This window comes from Notolepis coatsorum, assembly GCF_963971535.1.
Source record: "Notolepis coatsorum genome assembly, chromosome: 5".
NCBI classification, from domain to species: domain Eukaryota; kingdom Metazoa; phylum Chordata; class Actinopteri; order Aulopiformes; family Paralepididae; genus Notolepis; species Notolepis coatsorum.
Window position 1 is genome coordinate 52,927,539 of NC_140169.1, and position 25,660 is coordinate 52,953,198.

Consider the following 25,660-nt stretch of genomic DNA (forward strand, 5'->3'; position numbering starts at 1 on the left):
ACAGCTCGTAATTCCTGTCGACCCCTCTTTGATGTTTTTCACCGTGTTCCGGGACAGAGGAACGACCCGCGGGAGACTCCCTGTCCGGCCCGACCGGGGGGGGGGGGGGGGGGGGGGGGGGGGGGGGGGGGGGGAGATGATCAAAAGAGCGACACTAAACGCAGAACACCTGTGGGCGACACCGCGGCGAGACGCGAAGCGGGACGTAAACATGTCTCCGGTTGAACCCTGGGGGTCGTCTCCGGTTGAACCCTGGGGGTCATGTCTCTGAACCCCTCCCCTCTCTGCCCTCAGGCTGGTGAATGAGAACGAGGTGAAGCAGTGGAAGGAGCAGGCGGAGAAAATGAGAAAAGGTTTGTGTGATGATTTATAATGAAAACACAGAGAGACCTCGTGAAACACAATCCCCCAGAGGAGCATCTGAGCCGCTCGCAGCGCTTTCACCATAATCACCTGCTCTCTCTCTCTCTCTCTCTCTGTCTCTCTCCTTCTCTCTCTCTCTCTCTCTCTCTCTCTCTCTCTCTCTCTCTCTCTCTCTCTCTCTCTCTCTCTCCCTCTGTCTCTCTCTCTGTCTCTCCTTCTGTCTCTCTCTCTGTCTCTCTCTCTCTCCCTCTGTCTCTCTCTGTCTCTCCTTCTGTCTCTCTCTCTCTGTCTCTCCTTATGTCTCTCTCTCCCTCTGTCTCTCTCTCTGTCTCTCTTCCTGTCTCTATCTCTCTGTCTCTTTCTCCCTCTGTCTCTCTCTCTGTCTGTCTCTCTCTCTCTCCCTCTGTCTCTCTCTCTGTCTCTCCTTCCGTCTCTCTCCCCATCTGTCTCTCTCTCCCTCTGTCTTTCTATCTCCCTCCCTGTCTCTCTATCTCTCTCCCTCTGTCTCTCTCTCTGTCTCTCCTTATGTCTCTCTCTCCCTCTGTCTCTCTCTCTGTCTCTCTTTCTGTCTCTATCTCTCTGTCTCTTTCTCCCTCTGTCTCTCTCTCTGTCTCTCCTTATGTCTCTCTCTCCCTCTGTCTCTCTCTCTGTCTCTCTTTCTGTCTCTATCTCTCTGTCTCTTTCTCCCTCTGTCTCTCTCTCTCTCTCTCTGTCTCTCTTTTTGCGACCACGATGTCTGTGATGGAATACTATGAATATAAATCTTGGCTGGAGCTACAGTAGGAGGCGTCTCTCGCATTGCATTGCGTTTCACGTCGTCATTGAAACGCATGCAGCTGATATTCAGGGGCTCAATGCGGACACAGGAAGTACAGTATGTTGAGTGGATAAAACAAAACATTGATATCTTTAATAAGATTTTAATACATTTTTCATTTTAAGGTGCTATAGATAACATTCAGCCTCTAGATGTCACACTAGAGCACCAGCGTGTCATTTATCCAATCGGTTGCATTTCACGCGGGGAAAGGGTAAGTAGGGAGGGGCTGCATGCACCACGCAACATGTAAACATTATTTTGGGCCCACCAAAAATGTTTAAATGAATGAATAATTGTTTTGTGGGAAAGGATATTATTCTGCACCTTTCTAAAAGCTCTGTGGGTGTATTATTATTATCATTATTATTATTATTTTGGCTTTTTTAAATGATTAACACATTGGGCGCCGGGGGTTGTCGCCATCATTGTACCCAGTCTGCCACCGTTGAAAGCCTATGGAGATGTTTACCTTCTTTGCAGGGCTATAACTTTTTAAATATTATAGCTATATCGACATTACTATGGCCCATTCAACATCGATTATCTATCGTTCAGGATGTGGGAACGTTATATTTTTTCATTCATACATTGTTGTGTTACTAGCGTCGAGTTTTTAAGGTTTTCTGCTGTAATTCCAAAAATGAGAGTTATAGGCCCCGACGCATATGATAGATTATCGATTGGCGTTTCTTTCCTATACACGCTATATTAAAAAATTCAAATGTATATGATCGGTATACATTATGCTTCATCATGCATGAAGGAAAGGGGGGGGGGGGGTCGTTTATAATTCCTTGATCGTCAGTAACAGCTTTATTTAGTATGGGTTGATATGTTGATCAGATGGTTTGCAGTGAAATGAATAAACAATCGGGCAGAAAATAACGTTAGTGTCCTCTTACCGTTCGCACGATGAGACTGGAGGAAAAGATCCCAATTATTTGACACCGATCTCCTAGATCCATTTCCGGTTTGTATGGCGCAATAAACGCCGAAATCATATCGATTATTGCGTTATGGAAGCGATCCACATGCACTATAGTGTTTGTCTGGAGTCCTGTAACAAGATGTGACTGCCGGAGGGATTTCCTCGACGCACCGATCGGCACCTCCGGTTTTGGCGAGAGTGTAACTCGCCCGACCATCCACCGGGCGGCGGTATTGAGGCGTTGCAATCTCATACAGGGTGCCGCTGCAGTCCGGAGGGAGACTGGATGAATTATGAATGCCATGGCAAAAAAAATGAAATATTGATCCCAAACACGATTTACGCCGCTGTTGGCGTTCAACGCATGACGGGCAAAAAACGGCGTAAGTCGTTCTTGGCGACCAATGTGTTAAATGAAGATTTGTATCTATAGCACCTTTAATGTTCTGATTTAAAAAAATAATAATAATGTAATAATAATAAATGAACTCCACTCCACAGAACACCACGAGCTGCAGCAGCGCTTCGACAAGAAGGAGCGCGAGTGCGACGCCAAGACGCAGGAGAAGGAGGACATGATGCAGACGCTCAGCAAGATGAAGGAGAAGCTGGAGAAGGAGAGCAACGAGCACAAGAACGTCAAGCAGCAAGTGGCCGAGCTCAGCGTCAGACTGCAGGAGCTCAGCACGGTACGTTAGCTTGACGTTAGCGCAGTACGTTAGCTTGAACTGACCGTCAGACTGCAGGAGCTCAGCACGGTACGTTAGCTTGACGTTAGCGCAGTACGTTAGCTTGAACTGACCGTCAGACTGCAGGAGCTCAGCACGGTACGTTAGCTTGACGTTAGCGCAGTACGTTAGCTTGAACTGACCGTCAGACTGCAGGAGCTCAGCACGGTACGTTAGCTTGACGTTAGCGCAGTACGTTAGCTTGAACTGACCGTCAGACTGCAGGAGCTCAGCACGGTACGTTAGCGCAGTACGTTAGCGCAGTACGTTAGCTTGAACTGACCGTCAGACTGCAGGAGCTCAGCACGGTACGTTAGCTTGACGTTAGCGCAGTACGTTAGCTTGAACTGACCGTCAGACTGCAGGAGCTCAGCACGGTACGTTAGCTTGACGTTAGCGCAGTACGTTAGCTTGAACTGACCGTCAGACTGCAGGAGCTCAGCACGGTACGTTAGCTTGACGTTAGCGCAGTACGTTAGCTTGAACTGACCGTCAGACTGCAGGAGCTCAGCACGGTACGTTAGCGCAGTACGTTAGCGCAGTACGTTAGCTTGAACTGACCGTCAGACTGCAGGAGCTCAGCACGGTATGTTAGCTTGACGTTAGCATGTTAGCACAGTACGTTAGCGTGACGTTAGCACGTTAGCTTGACGTTAGCACAGTACGTTAGCTTGAACTGACCGTCAGACTGCAGGAGCTCAGCACGGTACGTTAGCGCAGTACGTTAGCGCAGTACGTTAGCTTGAACTGACCGTCAGACTGCAGTAGCTCAGCACGGTACGTTAGCTTGACGTTAGCTTGACGTTAGCTTGAACTGACCGTCAGACTGCAGGAGCTCAGCACGGTACGTTAGCTTGACGTTAGCACAGTACGTTAGCTTGAACTGACCGTCAGACTGCAGGAGCTCAGCACGGTACGTTAGCTTGACGTTAGCGCAGTACGTTAGCTTGAACTGACCGTCAGACTGCAGGAGCTCAGCACGGTACGTTAGCTTGACGTTAGCGCAGTACGTTAGCTTGAACTGACCGTCAGACTGCAGGAGCTCAGCACGGTACGTTAGCTTGACGTTAGCATGTTAGCACAGTACGTTAGCATGACGTTAGCATGTTAGCTTGACGTTAGCACAGTACGTTAGCTTGAACTGACCGTCAGACTGCAGAAGCTCAGCACGGTACGTTAGTTTGACGTTAGCACGTTAGCTTGACGTTAGCACAGTATGTTAGCTTGAACTGACCGTCGGACTGCAGGTACATTAGCACGTTAGCTTGACGTTAGCATGTTAGCAAGGTAGCACAGCACGTTAGCACAGTACGTTAGCTTGAATTCAGACAGACTGCAGGAACTCAGCGCAGTACGTTAGCTTGAACTCACGTCAGACTGTAGGAACTCAGCACAGTACGTTAGCTTGACGTTAGCAAGTTAGCTTGACGTTAGCACAGTACGTTAGCTTGAACTCAGACTGCAGAAACTCAGCACAGTACGTTAGCTTGAACTCAGACTGTAGGAACTCAGCACAGTACGTTAGCTTGAACTCAGACTGCAGGAACTCAGCGCAGTACGTTAGCTTGAACTCAGACTGCAGGAACTCAGCGCAGTACGTTAGCTTGAACTCAGACTGCAGGAACTCAGCGCAGTACGTTAGCTTGAACTCAGACTGCAGGAACTCAGCGCAGTACGTTAGCTTGAACTCAGACAGACTGCAGGAACTCAGCGCAGTACGTTAGCTTAAACTCAGACTGCAGGAACTCAGCGCAGTACGTTAGCTTGAACTCAGACAGACTGCAGGAACTCAGCGCAGTACGTTAGCTTGAACTCAGACTGCAGGAACTCAGCGCAGTACGTTAGCTTGAACTCAGACAGACTGCAGGAACTCAGCGCAGTACGTTAGCTTAAACTCAGACTGCAGGAACTCAGCGCAGTACGTTAGCTTAAACTCAGACTGCAGGAACTCAGCGCAGTACGTTAGCTTGAACTCAGACTGCAGGAACTCAGCGCAGTACGGTAGCTTGAACTCAGACTGCAGGAACTCAGCGCTGTACGTTAGCTTGAACTCAGACTGCAGGAACTCAGCGCAGTACGTTAGCTTGAACTCAGACTGCAGGAACTCAGCACAGTACGTTAGCTTGAACTGACCGTCAGACTGCAGGAACTCAGCGCAGTACGTTAGCTTGAACTCAGACTGCAGGAACTCAGCACAGTACGTTAGCTTGAACTCAGACTGCAGCAACTCAGCGCAGTACGTTAGCTTGAACTCAGACTGCAGCAACTCAGCGCAGTACGTTAGCTTGAACTCAGACTGCAGCAACTCAGCGCAGTACGTTAGCTTGAAGGAACATTTCGACATTTTCCATCTTAGCCTTCTCCCAAACAGAGGCCTGGCACGGAATGTTTATGGACTTCTCTTTCTTCCAGCATGGCTGCCTGTAACATAGCAACCATTAAATTTTTGTACATGGCAATGCAAGAGACAACGGTTGCTATGCGCAAAACAATTAAAAAAGGTTGCTATGTGATGATATTTATGAGAAATATATAATCAAAAACGTAATAGTTTGATGTCTGGATGTTATAAACAAGTCACAGTAGAATAGTAATTGGGAGTTAAAGTACTCTACCATTGCACAGAAGGTAGGCATTTTCTTTTGAAAGTGGTTCCCAATGGTTACTGGCAGCCATGCTGGAAGAAAGAGAAGAACACAAGTGCAAGGCCTCTAGGGCTGAGCCCGAACGTTCGAACGTTACGTTGGCATTCGAATTCTAAATCAACATTTGAATTTTTTATTTTTTATAAAATAAATATATATATATATATTCAATTCATTCTGGTTTTTCTTCACAGTTGCAGATAAAGATTAGGCTACACTAATATTATAGTATTAAAAGAAACTGATGAGTTATATTCATTAAATAAAGTTGATTTAATTGATTTGGTTGGGCTGGGGCTTCTCCCTGGGCTGGGTCTGGGGCTGGAAAGTTGATTTAATAATAAAAAAGACTAATTTAATCAGATTAATCACTGAATGATGCATTTTCTTTTTTATTAAAAACGATGGTTCGAACGTTCGTTCAAAAAACCCTGACGAAGTTCGAATCCCAAAAACAGGCTTCGGGGGAAACAGCCTTAAATAAAAGGCCTCTATAGCAAATGGGGCCTGATGCTTTAGAGCTTAAAATAACCATCAGGCTTCCCAGAACTGCTCTGTGCGGCATCATCCTAGTGTTTTGTAGTTAAAACGATTGCATGTTTAGTTCAAAAGAGCTATATTCACCTCAGTAAGTAGCACAGCAAGTCCTCCCTGAGATCCTCTGAGAGCTGAGATGGGCACGTCGTCTAGCGGTCTGAGTCTGCACTCTGATGTAGCCTCTCTGGGGTCCATCTTGTCTTCCAAGGTGGCCAGGGACTCGGGTACCTGTGAATCGATACCGGTACCCAACGGTACCTTTTATCAGTACTTTAGTCTCTAAAAATGTTATCTACCTACCTCAGTTGTAAAAAATATGTCCAAACTTCAAATAATTTATTATCATTATTATTTATTTAGAATTTCTTTTAATAATTCTTTTTATCCACTTTTTCTCCTATTTTTCTATTTTTCTCCCATCCCAATTTCATGATTCCAATTCTCCCCTCCCCTGTCTCGAACGTTGCTAGACTATGCCTCCCACTGGTCGGCTGTAGTGAGGACAGAAGCCTTGCATCACGTGTCCCCTCCGGTACACGAGGAGGCAGCCTGTCGCATCTTTTCACCGCAGCAGCTCGAACTCTCAGTGGCGAGGAGTAACGCGTGGGAGGCTCACGCTGCCCCCGATACTTCCTGCTTCCGCCGCGCCCCGCACCGGCGTCACCAAACCGACCTGTAGGAGTCGCTGTCCGCAACGTCCAATCCCTCACCCACCGGCTTTCCCACCCTCTAACACTTGCCAATCGTGTTAGTATGAACGGCCGGCCAAGCCAGTAGCAACGCCGAGAGCTGGGCTCGATACCAGCATCTCATGTGTTAGTGGCGAGCGCCTTGCCCACTGCGCCACTCAGCCGCCCTAACAATTTGTTAATATATACAGTATATAATATATAATATTGCAGCGAGCGTTGTCTGCATCTAGCTTTGTAAAGTGTAACCACACTTGCGACCGTTTTTCGGCTTGCCATCGGCCCCGACTGCTTTGTTGTTGTTGAATCAAGTCGAATCCTAGGTAAGCGTGTATCGTGAACGTGAACGTTGCCGTGAACGTGCGGCACACTTCATAGGTTTCGTTTCACGGGAAACCAAACGTTGACGTCATCGGACTTTAACCCTTTCACTGCCACACGACAGCCGGTTAACCCTTTCACTGTGACAATACAGAAGGTTAGCCCTTTACTATCACACAACCGACGGCGATGCTCCATCATTAGCATCCGCGGAGCTAATGATGCTAATGATGGAGCATCGCCGTCGGTTGTGTGATAGTAAAGGGCTAACCTTCTGTCGTGTGGCAGTGAAAGGGTTTAAAAAATTATAATAAAAAATAACGAAATGTGGCACTGGTGGATCTCACGTGAACCGGTACTCGGTGGTCGAATCCTAGGTAAGCGTGTATTGTGCGTAGGGCTGTCTTAAATACTTCAAAGCTTCGTTCGATGGGCATGGGATTCGAATATGAAAATAAAATAATATATTATAATTTGTGTTCATTGTGCTGCTTTTATAAAGCCTCAAATGACGGCTGACAATATTTCATGAAAGCAAAGTGTTTCGTTTGTCTAAGATTTAAAAAGGTTTAAACTTTACAGCACTGACAAAGTTGAACAAAGTGCTGTACAAGTCCCACAACATTAAAAAAAAATGTATAATAAAAAAGAAAATGTAATACCGTACTTTTCGCACTATAAGCCGCACCTGATTATAAGCCGCAGCAGCTAAATTGAACGACGTGTACATGTATAAGCCGCACTGGACTATAAGCCGCAGGTGTTTTAATGTTTAATTACCTATGTAATTAGCATTGGGACACAATACTGTCGGACAAATAACAAGAATTAACTCATTTACAAGTTGTATTAAGTTTAGCAAATAAGGGAACAGATAAATATCATTTCAATGCAGTCAAAAAAGCAATATTTAGATTTTTACATTTTCGGGTTTGATCACGTCGAGTCACATATAAGCCGCACCGCTATATAAGCCGCAGGGTCGAAAAATGGGGGGGAAAGGCGCGGCTTATAGTCCGAAAAGTACGGTAATTATTTAAAAAAAATAATTATTTCGAAGCTTCGAATTAAAATCGAATCAAGGCCCCGAAGCTTCGAATTCCAAAAAAAAACAACGAAGGTGCGCGTGAACGATGACGTCATCTGTCAAAAAAAATTTTAAATAAAAAAAAGTACAGAACCTAAATGTGGCGCCGGTGGATCTCCCGTGAACCGGTACTCTGTGTGGTACCGACGTGGTTTCGGGTCGGTCCCCCTCATCTGAACCAGGGGGCTCATGTGTGTCTTCCTCCTCCTTCTCTCTCCAGAGACAGATCACCAGCGTCCCCGGCGGTCCGCCCTTCATGCTGGGCCCGCCGGGTGGCCCCATGCCTCCTCCTCCCCCCCGCCCCCTCGGCGCCGGCATGCCCCCCCCTCCCCCGCCGCCTCCGGGTGGCATGATGCCCCCTCCGCCCCCGCCGCCGCCGCCACCTCCCGGCGGTCCCCCGGGGTGCCCGCCTGTCGGAGGGATCCCACCCCCGCCGGGCGCGCCCATGGGCCCGTACCTGAAGCTGAAGAACCTGCCCCAGCCGTCCAACCCGCTCAAGTCCTTCAACTGGTCCAAGCTGGCAGAGGTGAGGCGGGGCCCGGTGTGTTGGGTCAGCGTGCAGTAACCAGAGTCTCTCTCTCTCTCTCTCTCTCTGTCTCTCTCTCTCTCTCTGTCTCTCTCTCTCTCTGTGTCTCTGTGTCTCTCTCTCTCTCTCTCTCTCTCTCTCTCAGATTTCAACGTATGACACATCATTTGAAAGCTTACATTCTGTACTTTCACAACATGACAATGGAGACGTGTGGCCACAGTCGCTGGGCAGGGACACAACATATTCTTCCATGCTCGAGTATATATTTTTGTATATTATTTGTGTTAAAAGTATATTTCTTAACAGGGGGGCATAACTGCAGACGATTGAAATGTCCAAGTATTAATAATAGGAAGGATACTATCGGAGGGGGCAGGGATTAAATGTATAATGATTTCATTACCGTTTTTCTTTCCCAGAAACATCTATGCCAAATAATCTTTCTATATCTACCTATGTATGCATATTGCAGATGTGCTTGCTGGTAACCTGATGGGGAGGGGATGTGGGAGGGGAGGGGGGAACGGAGGGAGGACAAAAAAGGGAAAATGTATAACATGTGCAACTGTAATGTTTAACTCATTGTTTTCCTGTAATAAATACCGGCTCAGTGGCCTCGTGGGTAGAGCGTCCGCCCTGAGTTCGGGAGGCTGGGAGTTCAAGCCCCGGCCGAGTCATACCAAAGACTATTTAAAAAAAATTTACCCATAGCCTCCCTGCTTGACACTCAGCATCAAGGGTTGGTTTGGGGGGAAGTCCTTGCGACATACTAGCGTCATGTCCAAGGGGTGTACTTGTACATCAAGCTGCCTCACGCTACGGAAACAGGAGATGGGCTCCTGCCCCATGGGCCGTTACGGCTCGAGAACCATTGGTTCTCAAAGGCAACTTCTTTCTTCTTCTTCTTTCCTCTAATAAAGAAAGTTTACCAAAAAAAAAAGTATATTTCTTCCCATATGTACTTTTCTGAGAGTATACTCGTATTTTTGGTACTTTTATGTACAGTACTACTTCGATGCACATGTTTACTATGATAGTTAGTCATTGGTGTGTAAGTGTAAAACCCAAGTACACTTAAAAACAGAGCTGACATGTTTAAGTTATGAAACTAAATAAATGTTCACGTTTTGAAACTAAATTAATGTGTGTTTGGATGTGTGTGTGTGAGATTATGTGCAAATTAAAGTTTCATCAATCAATCAGATTTATTTATAGAGCACATTTAAACATGACCCATGTCAACCAAAGTGCTGTACAGAGGGTACAGTAGTCAGTAGATACACATAGATACATATAGACAACGATCACATCTCAGTTTTACGGGAGGGCACACAAGCAAACAGGGCATGAGTCGGTGTACATCGGGAAATGCTAATGAGTAGAAGTGGGTTTTGAGTCTCGACGTGAAGGCCTCTGTCGAGGGGGCGAGGAGCCTAGTGGAGGTGGGGAGGCCGTTCCACAGTTCAGGGGGGCTGTGACAGCGAAGGCATGCCCCCCCCCCCCCCTCAGCTTAAATAAAGTAGTTCTTTGGTGAAGTGCCCCTTTAATGGTAAAGAGATTTGCACTACAATTCATACCCCGTTGCACCTTACCCTGAGTTTGTACCTCGTCCCATTTCTGCATCGTACTGTATTGTACTGTAACTCACTGTTACTCTTTTTTACTCTGTATTGTATATTATATATATATATGTATATTGACTGAACACTTTTTGTTTACATACTTTTATACATGACTTTTATACTTTTTATCTATTTTTATCGAGCACACTCCCAGGGGCTCAAACAGAAAAAAGCATTTCATCGAAAAGTATTCTGTATTTTTTTTTACTATGACGACTAATAAAGAAACTTGAAAGTTGAAACTTAAAGACATGTCTTTCCTCCTCGTCCCTCGTCTCTCAGAATAAGCTGGAGGGCACCGTCTGGATGGATGTCGACGACGCCAAGGTCTTCAAGATCCTGGATCTGGAGGACATCGAGAAGACGTTCTCAGCCTACCAGAGACAGCAGGTGAGCGGTTCACTGTCGACCACCTGGCTCCCTCTAGTGGCCGGGAGGTGTCATGTTCAAACTCTTACCCTTGAGTGACATCTGCCGGTTGTCACTGTCATCACGATGTCTCACACAGTTCACTGCCTGGGTTCAAATGGACTCGAATCTAAATACGTTTTTGACTTATTTATTATTCATTTTATTTGTACCCAGAGTTTTATTTTGGGACATCAAGGAAAAGTGGAGAAGGTTAGATGTTTGTTCATAAACTACAACTTCAGGACAAAGCACACTGATGCAAATCTATTGAAATAACCACATGCTACATTTTCATCCGATTATCAAACGGTTTGTTTTCTTATAAACATCAGAGATAGTAGTTCATCATACTGCATACTTATAAAATGGACTTTCATATGAAAATAATTTCAACATCAGCATAATGACTCATAGCCACGTTAATTACGTTTGTAATAAATCAAACCGCTTGTAAATCGGTTGAAATGTTTGCAAGCTACGGTCACTTCAATAGTACATGCACCACCATAGACATTCGTGTTATGAGTGGCGCGTGCTGCCTGTGACAAGATGGCCGCCGGTGAACTACGCTGGAGACTCCGCCTTGCACCATCTAGTTATATATATCTATGGGTGACTCCAGTACAATGGCAGCAGGTGTGGGGGACACTCGAGTGAAAGCCTGCAGATAACTGAAGGGTTTGAAGGTTGACTCCTTCGCGCCAGAAGGTTGATTCCTTCATGCCGGAAGCAAAACACTCACTGCCACCTAACACTTGAATGAACCGCCATCTGTCTTTTTGTTTTTATTTGAAGATTGTTGGCTTGCTAGTATCGTTAATCGGTTTGACTAAAACGGAATGAGGACTGTGAAAAACGCCATTAAGAGCGCTGGTCAGAATGACGACTGTCCTCCCTGTGTGCGCTTCCAAATTACCACGACGACGACGTCTGTGACTGAATATTTTAAACCCTTTTTATTTATTTTTTTAATCAGTGGAAGAGAGCGAGTCTCTATCACGCGAGACGCAAAACGAACGCCGAATGTAATCGGGGTGCGTCTATGCTTTTACCAGCGCGTTCGTGTTTCCGGGTTCCCGTTTTTGCGCTCTGATTGGCCAGGTCATGTGACATGTGCGCCAATCGTGGGACGGCATGTTCTGCACCTATTTCCGGGTCGGAAAGCCTGCAAACTACCCTAACGCCTAGTTTATCACTGGTTAAGCTTAGGCGACTCTTTCGAAGTTGGTTACGGTTAGAGTTTGGAATCAGGGCAGGCGTTCTATCGCCCTGCTCTAAGACAAACTCTAACCTTAACCAACTTCGAAAGAGCGCCTAAGCTTAACCAGTGTAGAAACTTGCGGTCCCACGATTGGGCCTACATGTCACATGACCTGGCCAATCAGAGACGCGGAAACACGAACGCGTTGGTAAAAGCACCCCCTGACCCCTAGTCACACACCCAGTCCACACCCCAAAAGAGTAACATCTCCCAATTAGTTTCTAAATCTGAATATTATGATGTTATCTGTGCTCCGTGGCCCATGTAATACCCTTCATCGGCAAATACATGGGCACACATTTGAAAACAGACATGGTTCTTCTTCATGTCACGGGTTCCATTAGCCACTAAATGGGTGTCCCTGGGTGGCCAGTGACGTTTCGGTGTCTCTTGCCGAGACTGGAAGCTAGGGCTGTACCGAATAGTTCGAAGCTTCGTTCACAACGTTGACATTCGAATAAAAAAATAATTTATAGATTATTATTATTATTATTATATATTTTTTTATATATTTTTTATGTGTCTATTCATTCTGTTTAAACCAATGGGGGTTTTCTTCACAGTTGCAGATAAAGATTAGGCTACATATTATAGTATTATACTATCATGTATAATATGACTCGTCATAAAAATGTAAATAAAACATTTATCATAAATGATGTAGCCCGTCTGCCTCCGCTCGGCGCTCCATCAAGACGTCACCATCACTTTCGTACCAACCGTGCCCCGATTGGATTATTTATGTTGACGAAACTGACGAGTTATATTCATTAAAGAAAGTTGATTTAATACAAATAAAAAAAGACTAATTTAATCAGATTAATCACTTTATTCAAATTGAGGATTTAGTTTGAGGATATTCAAAATAATAATAATCCTTTTTTTTTTGATTACGTCATAAAATATGACTACTTCGAATGTTAAAAGATTACATTCGGTACGGCCCTACCGGAAGCACAAGAGGGACCCTGCTGCCGTTTGGGCACCTGATCGAAAAACTAAAACCGACTCGACACAGTCTGCATTCTTAGCTACAGTAGACCGTCTGAAGCATGTGGAACATTAAGCACTTTAAAGGAACACGCCGACATCATGCGCTTAGCGTGTCCTCCAGAGTCCGACGAGGAGATGGACACCAGTTTCCTCTCCGTGTGCGATCAGTAGAAAGCTATGCGGCTGCGAGCTAGCCTACTAGCTTAGTTAGCACAAACAAATGGAAGCGGATACGGACCAGCTAGCCTACTAGCTTAGTTAGCACAAACAAATGGAAGCGGATACGGACCAGCTACCCTAAGCTGTTGTTGGCCAAAAAAACAACTCTCTCTGAGGTGTGAAGCTAAGGCTAGTGGTCCGTGGTCCGTTTCCATTAATTTGTGCTAAGCTTAGCCGAATAGCTTTCTACTGAACGCACGGCGTGGAGATTGGTATCTTATCTTCTCGTCTGACTCTGGAGAAGACGCTATAATAAGCGCATGTCCCATAATGTTGGCGTGTTCCTTTTTAATAAGCACACGCATGTCTCGATGCATCACCCAACCACCACTCACGTTTCTGTTTGGCATCGCTTGCCCCACCGCCACCACGCCAGCCTTCATTATTACTCACCGTTATATAACTGTCACTTCATGAATGACCTTGATATTACATTTTTATTTTTTATTTTTTTTCAATTCATTTCACAAGCTTGATATTTATTTTGTTTTTAATTAATGGGCTGCCTTCACAATAACGGCTTGTTTTATCCTAACGAGCCACGTCTTCCTTGCCTCTTGCCTGCCCTTCTAGGACTTCTTTATGGTCAATAACGTCAAACAGGTGAGTCCAGCAGCGCTCCAAAGGGTTAAAGTTTATTTGTCTTACCCCTTTATATATATATATATATCAAATCGGTGTGTATATATATATATATATATATATATATATATATATATATATATATATATATATATAGTCATGTTTGTGTCAACCTTCCTCTGTGGTGTGAGAGTGAATTGGCTTTTTGTTCTTTAGTCAGTCTGCGTTGTTGTTGTTGTTGTTGTTGTTGTTGTTGTTGTTTGTGTGTGTGTCTTCTTCATGTCACAGCGCCCCCCTCTGCAACATTTTAGTTGAGTAATTTTGGACCACTCTAAAAAAAAAGAGAAGGAAAAAAATGAAATTCAATGAGTTTAAGTGGATTGGGGATGAAATGAACCCACTGATGAGACCCTCTCCATGGCTCCGCCCACTAATGAGACCCTCTCCATGGCTCCGCCCACTAATGAGACCCTCTCTCCATGGCTCCGCCCACAGAAAGAAGCCGAGGACGACTCGCTGAGCTCCAAGAAGGTCAAGGAGCTCTCGGTCATCGATGGCCGCCGAGCTCAAAACTGCAACATCCTGCTGTCTCGGTGAGTGTAACTGAGGGGTACAATTCCCTGACTGTATTGATAAGTATGGTATCATTAAACCACTACCGCTTTATGTACTTTAATTACTGGCCATACAGTACACGATATCTAAGTATGATGAACACTTTCCCACATATGAAATCAGGTCCACACAAAGGTAATAGTCAAATATTTAATATATAGCAAAGGGTACATATAATAGTTACTTATTACATTTATGATTTGAATGCACTTGTAAGGCAAATGAGTATTCGTAGGCAAATCAACACTGAATGTCCAATCTCTGGTTACGCAGGAAGCAAGTATACAACCTGGCTTTTAGGGAATTATAGCGATGGTCACTTAATGATTATAGCTGGATAATATACTGAAGGGGTCCCGCCGGTTGTAAGCCAGTAGGGGGGGTAGGAGAGCCGTCGGCTGTATCCCGTCTGGTCAACGATTTCTAGGGAGAGTCCAGGTACAGAACACAGTGCCCGTAGAACCTTGATCCGCAGATGAATACACTTGGGCTCTCTTGTAGACGATAGCTGTAGCTGTAGCTTTAGGTCCACAACGAAGAAGAAGCGAGGCGACCTCAGTCTGGTCTGAGCGCCGTCTCACCTTGGCTCCTCTCGGGGTAAATCCAACACTCACCGGTGTTGGCGATTATCCGCTCCACAAATCAAAGCACCAAAGCAAATAGATATTCCATGCCGTATAGGGCTCAGCAGTCGTCGGGGTAGGTAATCCAATGTGCAGGTCCACTCGTCCTCGCCCAGAACTCCTCGGATGAAAGCACCACGAGTGGTCTGCCCAACCTGGTTAAGACTCTAGATAACGCGAGGAAACGATGGGGGTGCTGCTCACTTTAAAACTCTAACCGAACGATGCACCATACATAATAGACTATTATTACTTAATAGAAATACGGTGCCAAACTCTGGCAATTCAGCTATTAATTCGCACGAGGTCTCACTGCTATTCTAAGGCCAAACAGGCCGTACTACACCGCACGCGGTATCGTGGGGTGAGGCCAGCGTTTCCGTTAGCCGGTAATTACCGGTTTTTGACCGGCAAAATATGTTGAAGTCCGAATATTTAAATATCTCCGGTCATAATGTCCGGTGAAAATAATTTCTCTAAGCACAATTTTATTATTTGAATTGTATTAAAATAGGCTCAAATTAAATAGCCTATGCGATGAACAAAACAATCATTACATGTTGCTTCACGCTGATAAAGCGCGGATGGCGCCGCTCGGATGTGAATCTTTTTTTCTTTCTTTTTTTGAGCCTGTCTGTCTGCCCACCACAGAGACCGCTGATGCCGTGGTGAAAGAAAACAGAAACAGAAATGTCGAGCGTTCAGGCCCGAGTGGAAAGTTTAATTCTCCTGGCTGAGGTGCGACATTATATCCACATTTTCCAGTTCACTGATCCAGCCAGGGTTACCAGTGACACAGTTCATTCTGGAACCTCAGATCCCCGCTGATCATGAGGTTCTACAGTATCGCGTTGGATCCATACACGTATCGATTTTTTCGAATGGTGATCAGGAATTGGAATATACCAGTTGGATACCATCTGATGTCAGGTAAGGACTCTATGTTATCAGTGTTAGGATAATCAGAGTAAGTTTGATGAAGTTATAAGCTGTTTTGTGAAATGTCTTCTTGTTTAGGTTTCACTAAAAGTCCGAGAGGAAATCAACAGGGCGATTATCCGCGCGCGGCCGTAATGTGCTTGCGTGCACGTATAATATTGATCATCTAGCGTTTATTTGAAAACGATTCATAAAAAGGCCGACGAATATCAACGTTGTGGAATATTCCACTAAAAGACTATTTTCATAGAATGCTCCAGAAAGAGCTGTTTTTTTATCTGAAAACAGGGGCTTTTCTAACTGCTCTGAAACGGCAACGACGCGATAAACAGCCTTGACAGCACCGACTGGAAAATAGTCTTTGATAATGCGATGGGCAGATTAGACACATAGCCATAATTTAAAACATAGATTAGGCGATATTAACGTTAACATTGGCGCCGATGGTGGCATTCAGCCGGTAAAAAGGAAAACCAGGCTGACCGGCATTTCTCGAATATGTCCGGGGATAGAAATCTTGCAGGACATCCAGACCGGCACGAATATGTTCTAACGGAAACGCTGGGTGAGGCTTCACGTCTTGTTACTTAGTTGGGTAGAAGGGTAAAGGACTAAGAGGAATTCTACATTTCTTGCGCCATATTTATATGCACAGTGAAGTAGTGCCGCTCTGCTTTCGGTAGCCGTATTCCTGCGCGGAGCTGAGGCTAGTAAGGGCATGTCTCGTCGGTACCTTTGAACTTGAAGCCCCTGGCGCCTGGTCCTTTTGTCCAATAAGAGAATGAACTATTATGGGCTGTAGTAGAATAAAGGGATATTCAGTGTATATGTACAAGGAATATACAAGGGATATCAAACGATATACAAATACTATTAAATATATATCCATAAATAAATATATATATTCGGTTTAATCTGATCCTTCACAACAGCCGCCCCCTAATTAGTCCCACCTAATTAGCTGAGCAGAGACAGATTAACCGCACTGTCCACTACTCAATGTCCGCTGTAAGGGTCAGTCAACTCACAAAGTCATAGGGTCATGGTCGTCATCAATAGTATCAGGGAGCCTTGGCAGTTCTATTAGCCTCGCCACGGGTCGGGTGTAAATCCGTCCTTGGACGAGCACTTCAGCTGCTCGGACCTTTCCATCGGCACCGGTGATCACTTTGCTTACGCGGCCAGCCGGCCACATAGCTCTGGGTAGTGACTGGTCGATGATCATGACGACTGTTCCTTCTGTCAAATTGTCTCTCTCTTTTACCCACTTCTGGCGGGTCTGTAGAGACGGTAGGTAGTGGAGTAGGAAGCTGTTCCAAAACTTATCAGCCAGTACTTGACTGTACCTCCACATTCTTCGGCCGTTCGCTTCTTCAGGCCTGTACATTGTCTGTGGTAGCGCGGGGTCCAGCCGCCCCATCAAGAGGGTGTTGGGGGTGACTGGGTCGACATCTGCTACATCACTTGAGACGTAACCGAGGGGCTTTGAGTTCAATACTCCCTCGATCTCCGTGAGGACTGTCATTAGGACTTCTTCCGCCACAGTCTGGGCCCCAAGCACGGCGTACAGGGCTGTCTTTATGGAACGTACTTCTCGTTCCCAGGTTCCACCGAAGTGAGGTGCGTTCGGGGGATTAAACTGGAAGTCAATCTGGGATGGAGCGAGGTGGGTCTTAAGTTCTGGGCCCATAGCTTGGAAGCTCTCTCTCTCAGCTCTCTTTCTCCGCCTTTGAAGTTTGTCCCGTGATCAGACAACAATGTAGACGGTTTTCCTTTCCGTGATGTGAATCTTCGGAAGGCCATAAGGAATGAGTCTGTGCTCATGGTTGGAAGGAGTTCGATATGTATCGCTCTGGTGGTCATGCATTTGAATACAATACCCCACCGCTTCTCGGTTCCTCTTCCTCTCTTTATATACAGCGGGCCAAAACAGTCCATACCGGTGGAGTGAAAGGGCTTGTCGCCGAGTCGGAGGCGACAGGGAGGTAGGTCAGCCATCCGGGGTATACTGGGCTGCGCGCGCCACTTACGGCAGTCTAGACAGGTTCGCTGGAAGCGCCGCACTGCTTCTCTCCCTTGCAGTATCCAATAACGACGTCTGATCTCCGCGAAGACTCTCTCTGCCCCTGCGTGGTGCACATCCTCATCGTATTTCTTTATGATCAGCTCTGTGACCTTGTGTCGGCTGTTCAAGACTATCGGGTACTTAACGTCATCCGGTAGGTCTGGGGCTCTCCGCAGACGACCACCCACTCTGATGAGATTATGGGCGTCGCTCTCGGGGGCTAGGTGAAGCAGTCTGCTGTCTGATGGGACGGGCTTTGCTCCCTGTAGACAGGCTAGCTCATCGGGGAACGAGTCTCTCTGGGCTCGTTGTAGTAGAAGGAGTTCTGCTTCTTTGTAGTCAGCTGCTGAAATGTCAGTTGTGGGCTGAACCTCTGGGTGGTGCCACAGAAATGTCTTTAGCTGCGCACTCTCTAGGGTGAGGCAATCGTCTAGAACCGGGCCTGTGGGGACGAGTGTGTGTGTCAACCCACAGAACATAGGTTTCTTGTTCTCTGCCTCCTCTTTACTCGCCTCCCGTGGGGTGGGTGTAGGCCACTCTTCTTCGGGGAGCTTGAGGAACTTTGGCCCGTCACTGTAGAGGTTGTGACGGGTGAGGTCATCCAGGGACATTCCCCGGGTGATGACGTCAGCTGGGTTGTGTTTGGTGTCCACATACCGCCAGCTGGTTACTTCTGTTAACTCTTGAATCTCGGTGACTCTGACTCCCACGAAGACCTTGTATCTGCACGAATCAGACCGGATCCATGTGAGTACGGTCGTGGAGTCTGACCACAAGATTGTTCTTTGCACCGGAATGGTGAGTTCACGTTGGATTAACGTGGCGAGCTGCGCTCCTGCTAGGGCTGCGCAGAGCTCTAGGCGCGGGATAGATTGTTGCTTGCGTGGGGCTATTCTTGAGCGAGCCAGGATGAAAGCAGTATGTATTCCTCCTCCCTCCTCTTGGGCACGCAAGTAAGCCACCGAACCGTAGGCTACTTCGGAGGCGTCGCTGAATACGTGCAGGTCGATCTTGCATGTCTCTGGCCTCACTGTGGGTGGGAAGTAGCTGCGGCGTATATTAACACCTGGGAGTGAGCGGAGTTCCGTCTCCCACTCTCTCCATGTGGATGCAAGGTGTTCGGGTATGGGATCGTCCCAGCCCTGGTCTTTGTCCCATAGCGCTCTTACAATCATCTTTGCCCTGGTGGTGTAAGGTAGAATACATCCCAACGGGTCATATTGTCTGGCGAGTGTTCTGTATACACTCCGTCTGGTGGTCGGTATTGCCGTCGACCTTCCCTGCTCCTTGATCAGGGGTTTGTGTCTATAATGGAGCGAGTCTGTTTTGAAGCGCCAGACTAGTCCTAGTGTCATTTCTTGGGCTTCTCCTGGGATGGTCGCCATCCAGGTATCGCTACTCGCGGCCTTGTCCTCGGGGGAGAGGCGGCGCAGTACTTGCGGGTCGCTGCTGGCCCACTGCCTGAGATCAAAGCCGCCTTTGATCAGGGAGGCGCGGAGCTTGAGTAGGAGAGCCTCGGCTTCTTCTGGCGTCGAGACGCTTTGTAAACAGTTGTCCACGTAGAAACTATTTGTCACACTTTGTTGGACCTCTTCATCTGCTGCTGGGTCCTCTGCGACGTGCTTTTGCAGTGCAAACGTAGCACAGCATGGGCTGCCTGTGGTTCCGAAAGGGAGGACTTCCCATTGATAGATGGCTGGGTGCTCATCTCCGATCCTCTCTCTCCATAGGAACCGCAGCAGGGGCTTCTCCTCTGGGGAGAGGCTGCTCAATACTGGGGGGTCGCTGCTGGCCCGCTGCCGGAGATCAAAGCCGTCTTTGATCAGGGAGGCGCGGAGCAGCGCACGACGTCGCCAGTCAATTTTCTTTATGTGTCCCGCTGTGATTCGCTTGTTAATCTCAGCGCGGTACACAGTCTCTTGAGCGGGGTCTTTGGCTAGGCGCCGCTCTGTGTTCAATAGATACCGCTCCGTCGCCTCTTTTGTGGCGTGAAAGGTGGGCATTCCCTCTCGCCTCAGGAGTGGAGTTGCGTATCTCATCACTCCGTTGACGTTGACTCTCTTTGTCCCGTGCTCGAGGAGGGCTATAGCGTAGATATCTTCCTTAGAACGAATGTCTTTCTTTTCGTTCTTAAAGGGCATTGTCTCTAGTGTCCATAGCCTCTCGACATGCTGCAGGAGTGTGGTGTCTCCTTCTGTCGCTCTGGAGTGGAGGCAGCTAGTGGCTGCTGTTCGGTTAAGAGACTTGGCGAGGGGGCCTTGTAATGTCCATCCTAGGCGGGTCTCGACTGCTGCAGGACAACCTCTGGGTCCTGTATGGACCCGGTCTATCGGGACTATGAGGTCTGCATGGTCGGAGCCTATCAGCAGGGTCGGGGTGGCGCCGTCTATGAGCGGGATAGGAAGTTGACGCAGGTGCACATATTTATCCATCAGCTTGGCGATGGGGTAGGTGTACTGCGATAGTCCTATTTCTTGGCTGGTGAAAGCATTAGTAATCCTGTACCGTCTCTCTGGCTGCCCGCTTGCTGCGATAGTGAAGGAGACATTCTCGCCCTTTATCGTCTTTAGATCTCGTCTTATTGTCCGAATAGTCATCTGGTTCTCGCTCCCCCGTAGCCCCAGCTGGGCCGCAGCGGACGCGAGGAGAAGGGTCTTCTCTGACCCGTCATCAAGGACGGCGTAAGTGTCCATGATCTTGTCTTGGTAACTCAGTGTTACACGGACCACCTTTAAGAGCACCTGGGCGCCGCTGCTGCTAGCGGGGTCAATGTACATAACACTTGCCTTTGTGCTGTTGGATGGTGCAGGCTTTCTTTTGTTACTGTCGTGTAGGACATCCAGATGGGCTCCGTCACACCGACTACCTCTTCTTTAGGCGACACTCGGCTGCCATGTGACTGCGCGCACATCGGTAACAGCGCCTGTTGGACTTTATCCAGTGACTTGTTTCTTCAGCGGTCATCTTCTTGAACTGGTCACATTGTGACAACCAGTGTTCCTTCTCGCAGTACGGGCACACCATCCTCCACTTCTCTTTCATCGAGGGGGTACTGTGGTTCTTGCTGCTCGGTACTGATTCTGATTGGTGCATGACAGTCACCGATCTTCGGCCATCGTTTACTCTCCTAGGTCCCTCTCTGGAGCTTGGCGTGCTCCGCACGAACGTATCCAGCCGTAGGCTGCTGACTTCTCTCGCCAGGAAGTCGGCTAAGTCCAGGAGGGATGGCTCGGGACCGTTAGGATCACGGTGGTCTCTTTGCCGCCTGAAGCGCTCCTGTCGGGCGGGCGGCAGCTTCTCTAAAATCCTCTCGACGTTCGAGTTTGCGTATAGTTCGTGCATACCCTTTTCTCGTTGCGCCCCCAGCATCCCTACCAGGGATTGTACTTTTATAGACAGGTCGTCTAGTGAGCGATTGTCTGTTGCTGGGGGTAGGCGGTCAATATGCCTTATCTCCTGTATTACGTAATCCCATATACGTCCATATCTCTGGTCCAGCGCTGCTAGAGCCGCGGTGTATGGGGTCGTAGAGGTGGCATAGGCCAGCTCTATGTTGTGCGCTCGGGGCACTTTCAGGTGCTTCAATAATATTGCATACTTGTGGCGTTCATCAGCGACATCCACCATCATTGTCTCTAAGCACATCCGGAGCTCCGTGTACTGTGCTCGATTCTCATGGGTGAAGTCTGGAAACGTCGGTGTGCCAATGTTTGACGCCATGGATGGCTGGCACATCGGTGAGCGTTGGAAGAGAGGCCTCCTGGGCGAGTCTCTTCTTACGCCTCTCGGTGGGCTGGTACTGGCAGGGTACCATGGCCCGCTGGTCCAGGTGCTGTTCCTCGGGGTCTGTAGCGCAGAGCCGCGGGGGTATAGCCTGGGCTGTACTGGACCTCCTGGTCCTGTGGAGTAATGTGCTGCTGTCGGGCTTGACTCTCCTCTTCTCCCTCTTCTTCTTCTTCCAGGTCACCTAGATCCTGTAGTCGTCTATTTAGCCTCTCCGCGGTGTCCGCTGTTCCTTCCTTGTAGCTGGGTCTCACTTGGACCGGTCGGGGAATGAGTTCGGAGGGGGGTGTAGACTCTCTCTGGTGGTCGAGTTCAAGGTCGCCTGCTCGGTTAGGGGAGTGTGCCCTTGACGTGTGTCTTGACGAGGCTCTGGAACCCCTTGTGGAGGGAGGGGGTGTTGCCCTGGTGATCAGCTGCTCTATTAGCTGCGCTTGTAGTCTGTCGCGCTCGGCTTCGCGCTTGGTGAGATCTGCTTCTCTTTGGGCACCGGCAGCGGCGCGCTGGGCGTCGGCCCGGTCTCTTGCCATATTCTCTTCCGTCTGAAGGCGTCTCAGCTCCAGACGTATGTGCTCTTCTTCGCTCCGTTGCTGTGTTTGGAGTCGATCGCGTTCACCCTGAAGTCGATCGCGTTCACCCTGAAGTCGATCGCGTTCGGTAGAGGCTGTCAGGCTGGCGAAGAACGCCTGTGACAGCATCCTCTCCGCCTCGCTGGGGGAAGACGCTTGTAGAGGTGAGCCGCTCCTGGCTGTACTCGTTGGGGAGTCCTGGAGCTCTATCTCCTCGGCGCTCTCCTCATCTTGTTCCGTGCAGAGTTCCACCTCTGGAGGGTTGTCTTCCTCCCGGAGCTCTGGGGGGACTACTTCTTCGGTATTGGCGGGGGGTAAAGTCGTGTCAGTTCCCTCCTGGTCCCCACCGTGAGCTTGGTCAGTTACATTAGAACCCACTAGGGCCTCTATGGTCGGGGTATCCTGGTTGATAGGGTCGGACATAATTTTACTTTCTACTTTTACTGCGTTTACTGTTTGTAGAAGGCTAGGTAGTTTACTGACAGCGTAATCCTCTAAGTACTGAGGTGGCTGTCGTCTACGTTGCGGGCGTTCTACTTTAGGAGGACCGTTTCGTGGAGTGTTCATCATAGGCCATTTCAATATTAATACCACTATATTAATATTACACTAATTACCCTCCGGCTCGAAGGACCAATTGTAACTGAGGGGTACAATTCCCTGACTGTATTGATAAGTATGGTATCATTAAACCACTACCGCTTTATGTACTTTAATTACTGGCCATACAGTACACGATATCTAAGTATGATGAACACTTTCCCACATATGAAATCAGGTCCACACAAAGGTAATAGTCAAATATTTAATATATAGCAAAGGGTACATATAATAGTTACTTATTACATTTATGATTTGAATGCACTTGTAAGGCAAATGAGTATTCGTAGGCAAATCAACACTGAATGTCCAATCTCTGGTTACGCAGGAAGCAAGTATACAACCTGGCTTTTAGGGAATTATAGCGATGGTCACTTAATGATTATAGCTGGATAATATACTGAAGGGGTCCCGCCGGTTGTAAGCCAGTAGGGGGGGTAGGAGAGCCGTCGGCTGTATCCCGTCTGGTCAACTATTTCTAGGGAGAGTCCAGGTACAGAACACAGTGCCCGTAGAACCTTGATCCGCAGATGAATACACTTGGGCTCTCTTGTAGACGATAGCTGTAGCTGTAGCTTTAGGTCCACAACGAAGAAGAAGCGAGGCGACCTCAGTCTGGTCTGAGCGCCGTCTCACCTTGGCTCCTCTCGGGGTAAATCCAACACTCACCGGTGTTGGCGATTATCCGCTCCACAAATCAAAGCACCAAAGCAAATAGATATTCCATGCCGTATAGGGCTCAGCAGTCGTCGGGGTAGGTAATCCAATGTGCAGGTCCACTCGTCCTCGCCCAGAACTCCTCGGATGAAAGCACCACGAGTGGTCTGCCCAACCTGGTTAAGACTCTAGATAACGCGAGGAAACGATGGGGGTGCTGCTCACTTTAAAACTCTAACCGAACGATGCACCATACATAATAGACTATTATTACTTAATAGAAATACGGTGCCAAACTCTGGCAATTCAGCTATTAATTCGCACGAGGTCTCACTGCTATTCTAAGGCCAAACAGGCCGTACTACACCGCACGCGGTATCGTGGGGTGAGGCTTCACGTCTTGTTACTTAGTTGGGTAGAAGGGTAAAGGACTAAGAGGAATTCTACATTTCTTGCGCCATATTTATATGCACAGTGGACAAGTAGTGCCGCTCTGCTTTCGGTAGCCGTATTCCTGCGCGGAGCTGAGGATAGTAAGGGCATGTCTCGTCGGTACCTTTGAACTTGAACGCCAGGGGCTTGTCCCTGGCGCCTGGTCCTTTTGTCCAATAAGAGAATGAACTATTATGGGCTGTAGTAGAATAAAGGGATATTCAGTGTATATGTACAAGGAATATACAAGGGATATCAAACGATATACAAATACTATTAAATATATATCCATAAATAAATATATATATTCGGTTTAATCTGATCCTTCACAACATTGAGTGTTCCCCATCATGGCTCAACTTCCCTTTTTTTTTTTTTTTATATATATATATGTTTTTGGTAGATATTTTATTGGTTTTTACCGGGTAGTCCGGTAGAGAGAGAGAGAGGAAGTATGGGAGACAGACGGGGGGGAAGACATTCGGCAAAGGTCGCCGGGTCCGGGAGTCGAACCCGGGATAGCCATGTTGCACTGCAGTGCTGTACGTGGTGCACCACCCTGGCGCCCAACTTCCCACGTTCCGAACGACTATAAAGAATGACTCAACGTCCCAAGTATTACACTATTATTAAGAATTACTTTAACATCCCACGTTTTAAACTACTATAAAGAATTACTTTAATGACTTCTCACGTTTTAAACTACTATAAAGAGTGGCTTAACTTCCCACGTTTTGAACTACTATAAAGAGTGGCTTAACTTCCCATGTTTTGAACTACTATAAAGAGTGGCTTAACTTCCCACGTTTTGAACTACTATAAAGAGTGGCTTAACTTCCCACGTTTTGAACTACTATAAAGAGTGGCTTAACTTCTCACGTTTTGAACTACTATAAAGAGTGGCTTAACTTCTCACGTTTTGAACTACTATAAAGAGTGGCTTAACTTCCCACGTTTTGAACTACTATAAAGAGTGGCTTAACTTCCCATGTTTTGAACTACTATAAAGAGTGGCTTAACTTCCCACGTTTTGAACTACTATAAAGAGTGGCTTAACTTCTCACGTTTTGAACTACTATAAAGAGTGGCTTAACTTCTCACGTTTTGAACTACTATAAAGAATGACTCAACAGCCCACGTTTTAAACTATTATTAAGAATGACTTGAATGACTTCTCACGTTTTAAACTATTATAAGGAACCATGTTTTAAACTACTATAAAGAATGGCTTAACTTCCCACGTTTTGAACTACTATAGAACCTATCCTTATCAACTGATATGGGACTATGAATATTTTTTTTTAAATGTATCCTCATGAATTTAGCTAAAAATACAATACAAATGTAATACATACTCAAATGTTTTGGAACAACGCCTCATAGGCGAGCAGCAAGTCTTTATAGCTGTGATGCCTCATAAAGAAACAAGTCTTTATAGCTGTGATGCCTCATAAAGAAACAAGTCTTTATAGCTGTGATGCCTCATAGACGAGAAACAAGTCTTTATAGCTGTGACGCCTCATAGAGAAACAAGTCTTTATAGCTGTGACGCCTCATAGAGAAACAAGTATTTATAGCTGTGACGCCTCATAGAGAAACAAGTCTTTATAGCTGTGACGCCTCATAGAGAAACAAGTCTTTATAG

The 25,660-nt window shown here is 47.0% G+C and overlaps 1 protein-coding gene across 1 annotated transcript in view; it reads left to right on the plus strand.

The window, feature by feature from the left end:
- The window catches only part of LOC311228188 (disheveled-associated activator of morphogenesis 1-like), a gene marked incomplete at its 5' end in the record, with an annotated part of 57,153 nt that overhangs the window by 4,881 nt on the left and 26,612 nt on the right, over positions 1 to 25,660 (plus strand). The window contains 6 exons of the mRNA XM_084314100.1: positions 295 to 353; positions 2,613 to 2,800; positions 8,339 to 8,644; positions 10,552 to 10,659; positions 13,727 to 13,756; positions 14,231 to 14,328. Coding sequence (XP_084170226.1) covers positions 295 to 353; positions 2,613 to 2,800; positions 8,339 to 8,644; positions 10,552 to 10,659; positions 13,727 to 13,756; positions 14,231 to 14,328 — 789 coding nt within the window. The remainder of the gene's footprint in view (positions 1 to 294; positions 354 to 2,612; positions 2,801 to 8,338; positions 8,645 to 10,551; positions 10,660 to 13,726; positions 13,757 to 14,230; positions 14,329 to 25,660) is intronic.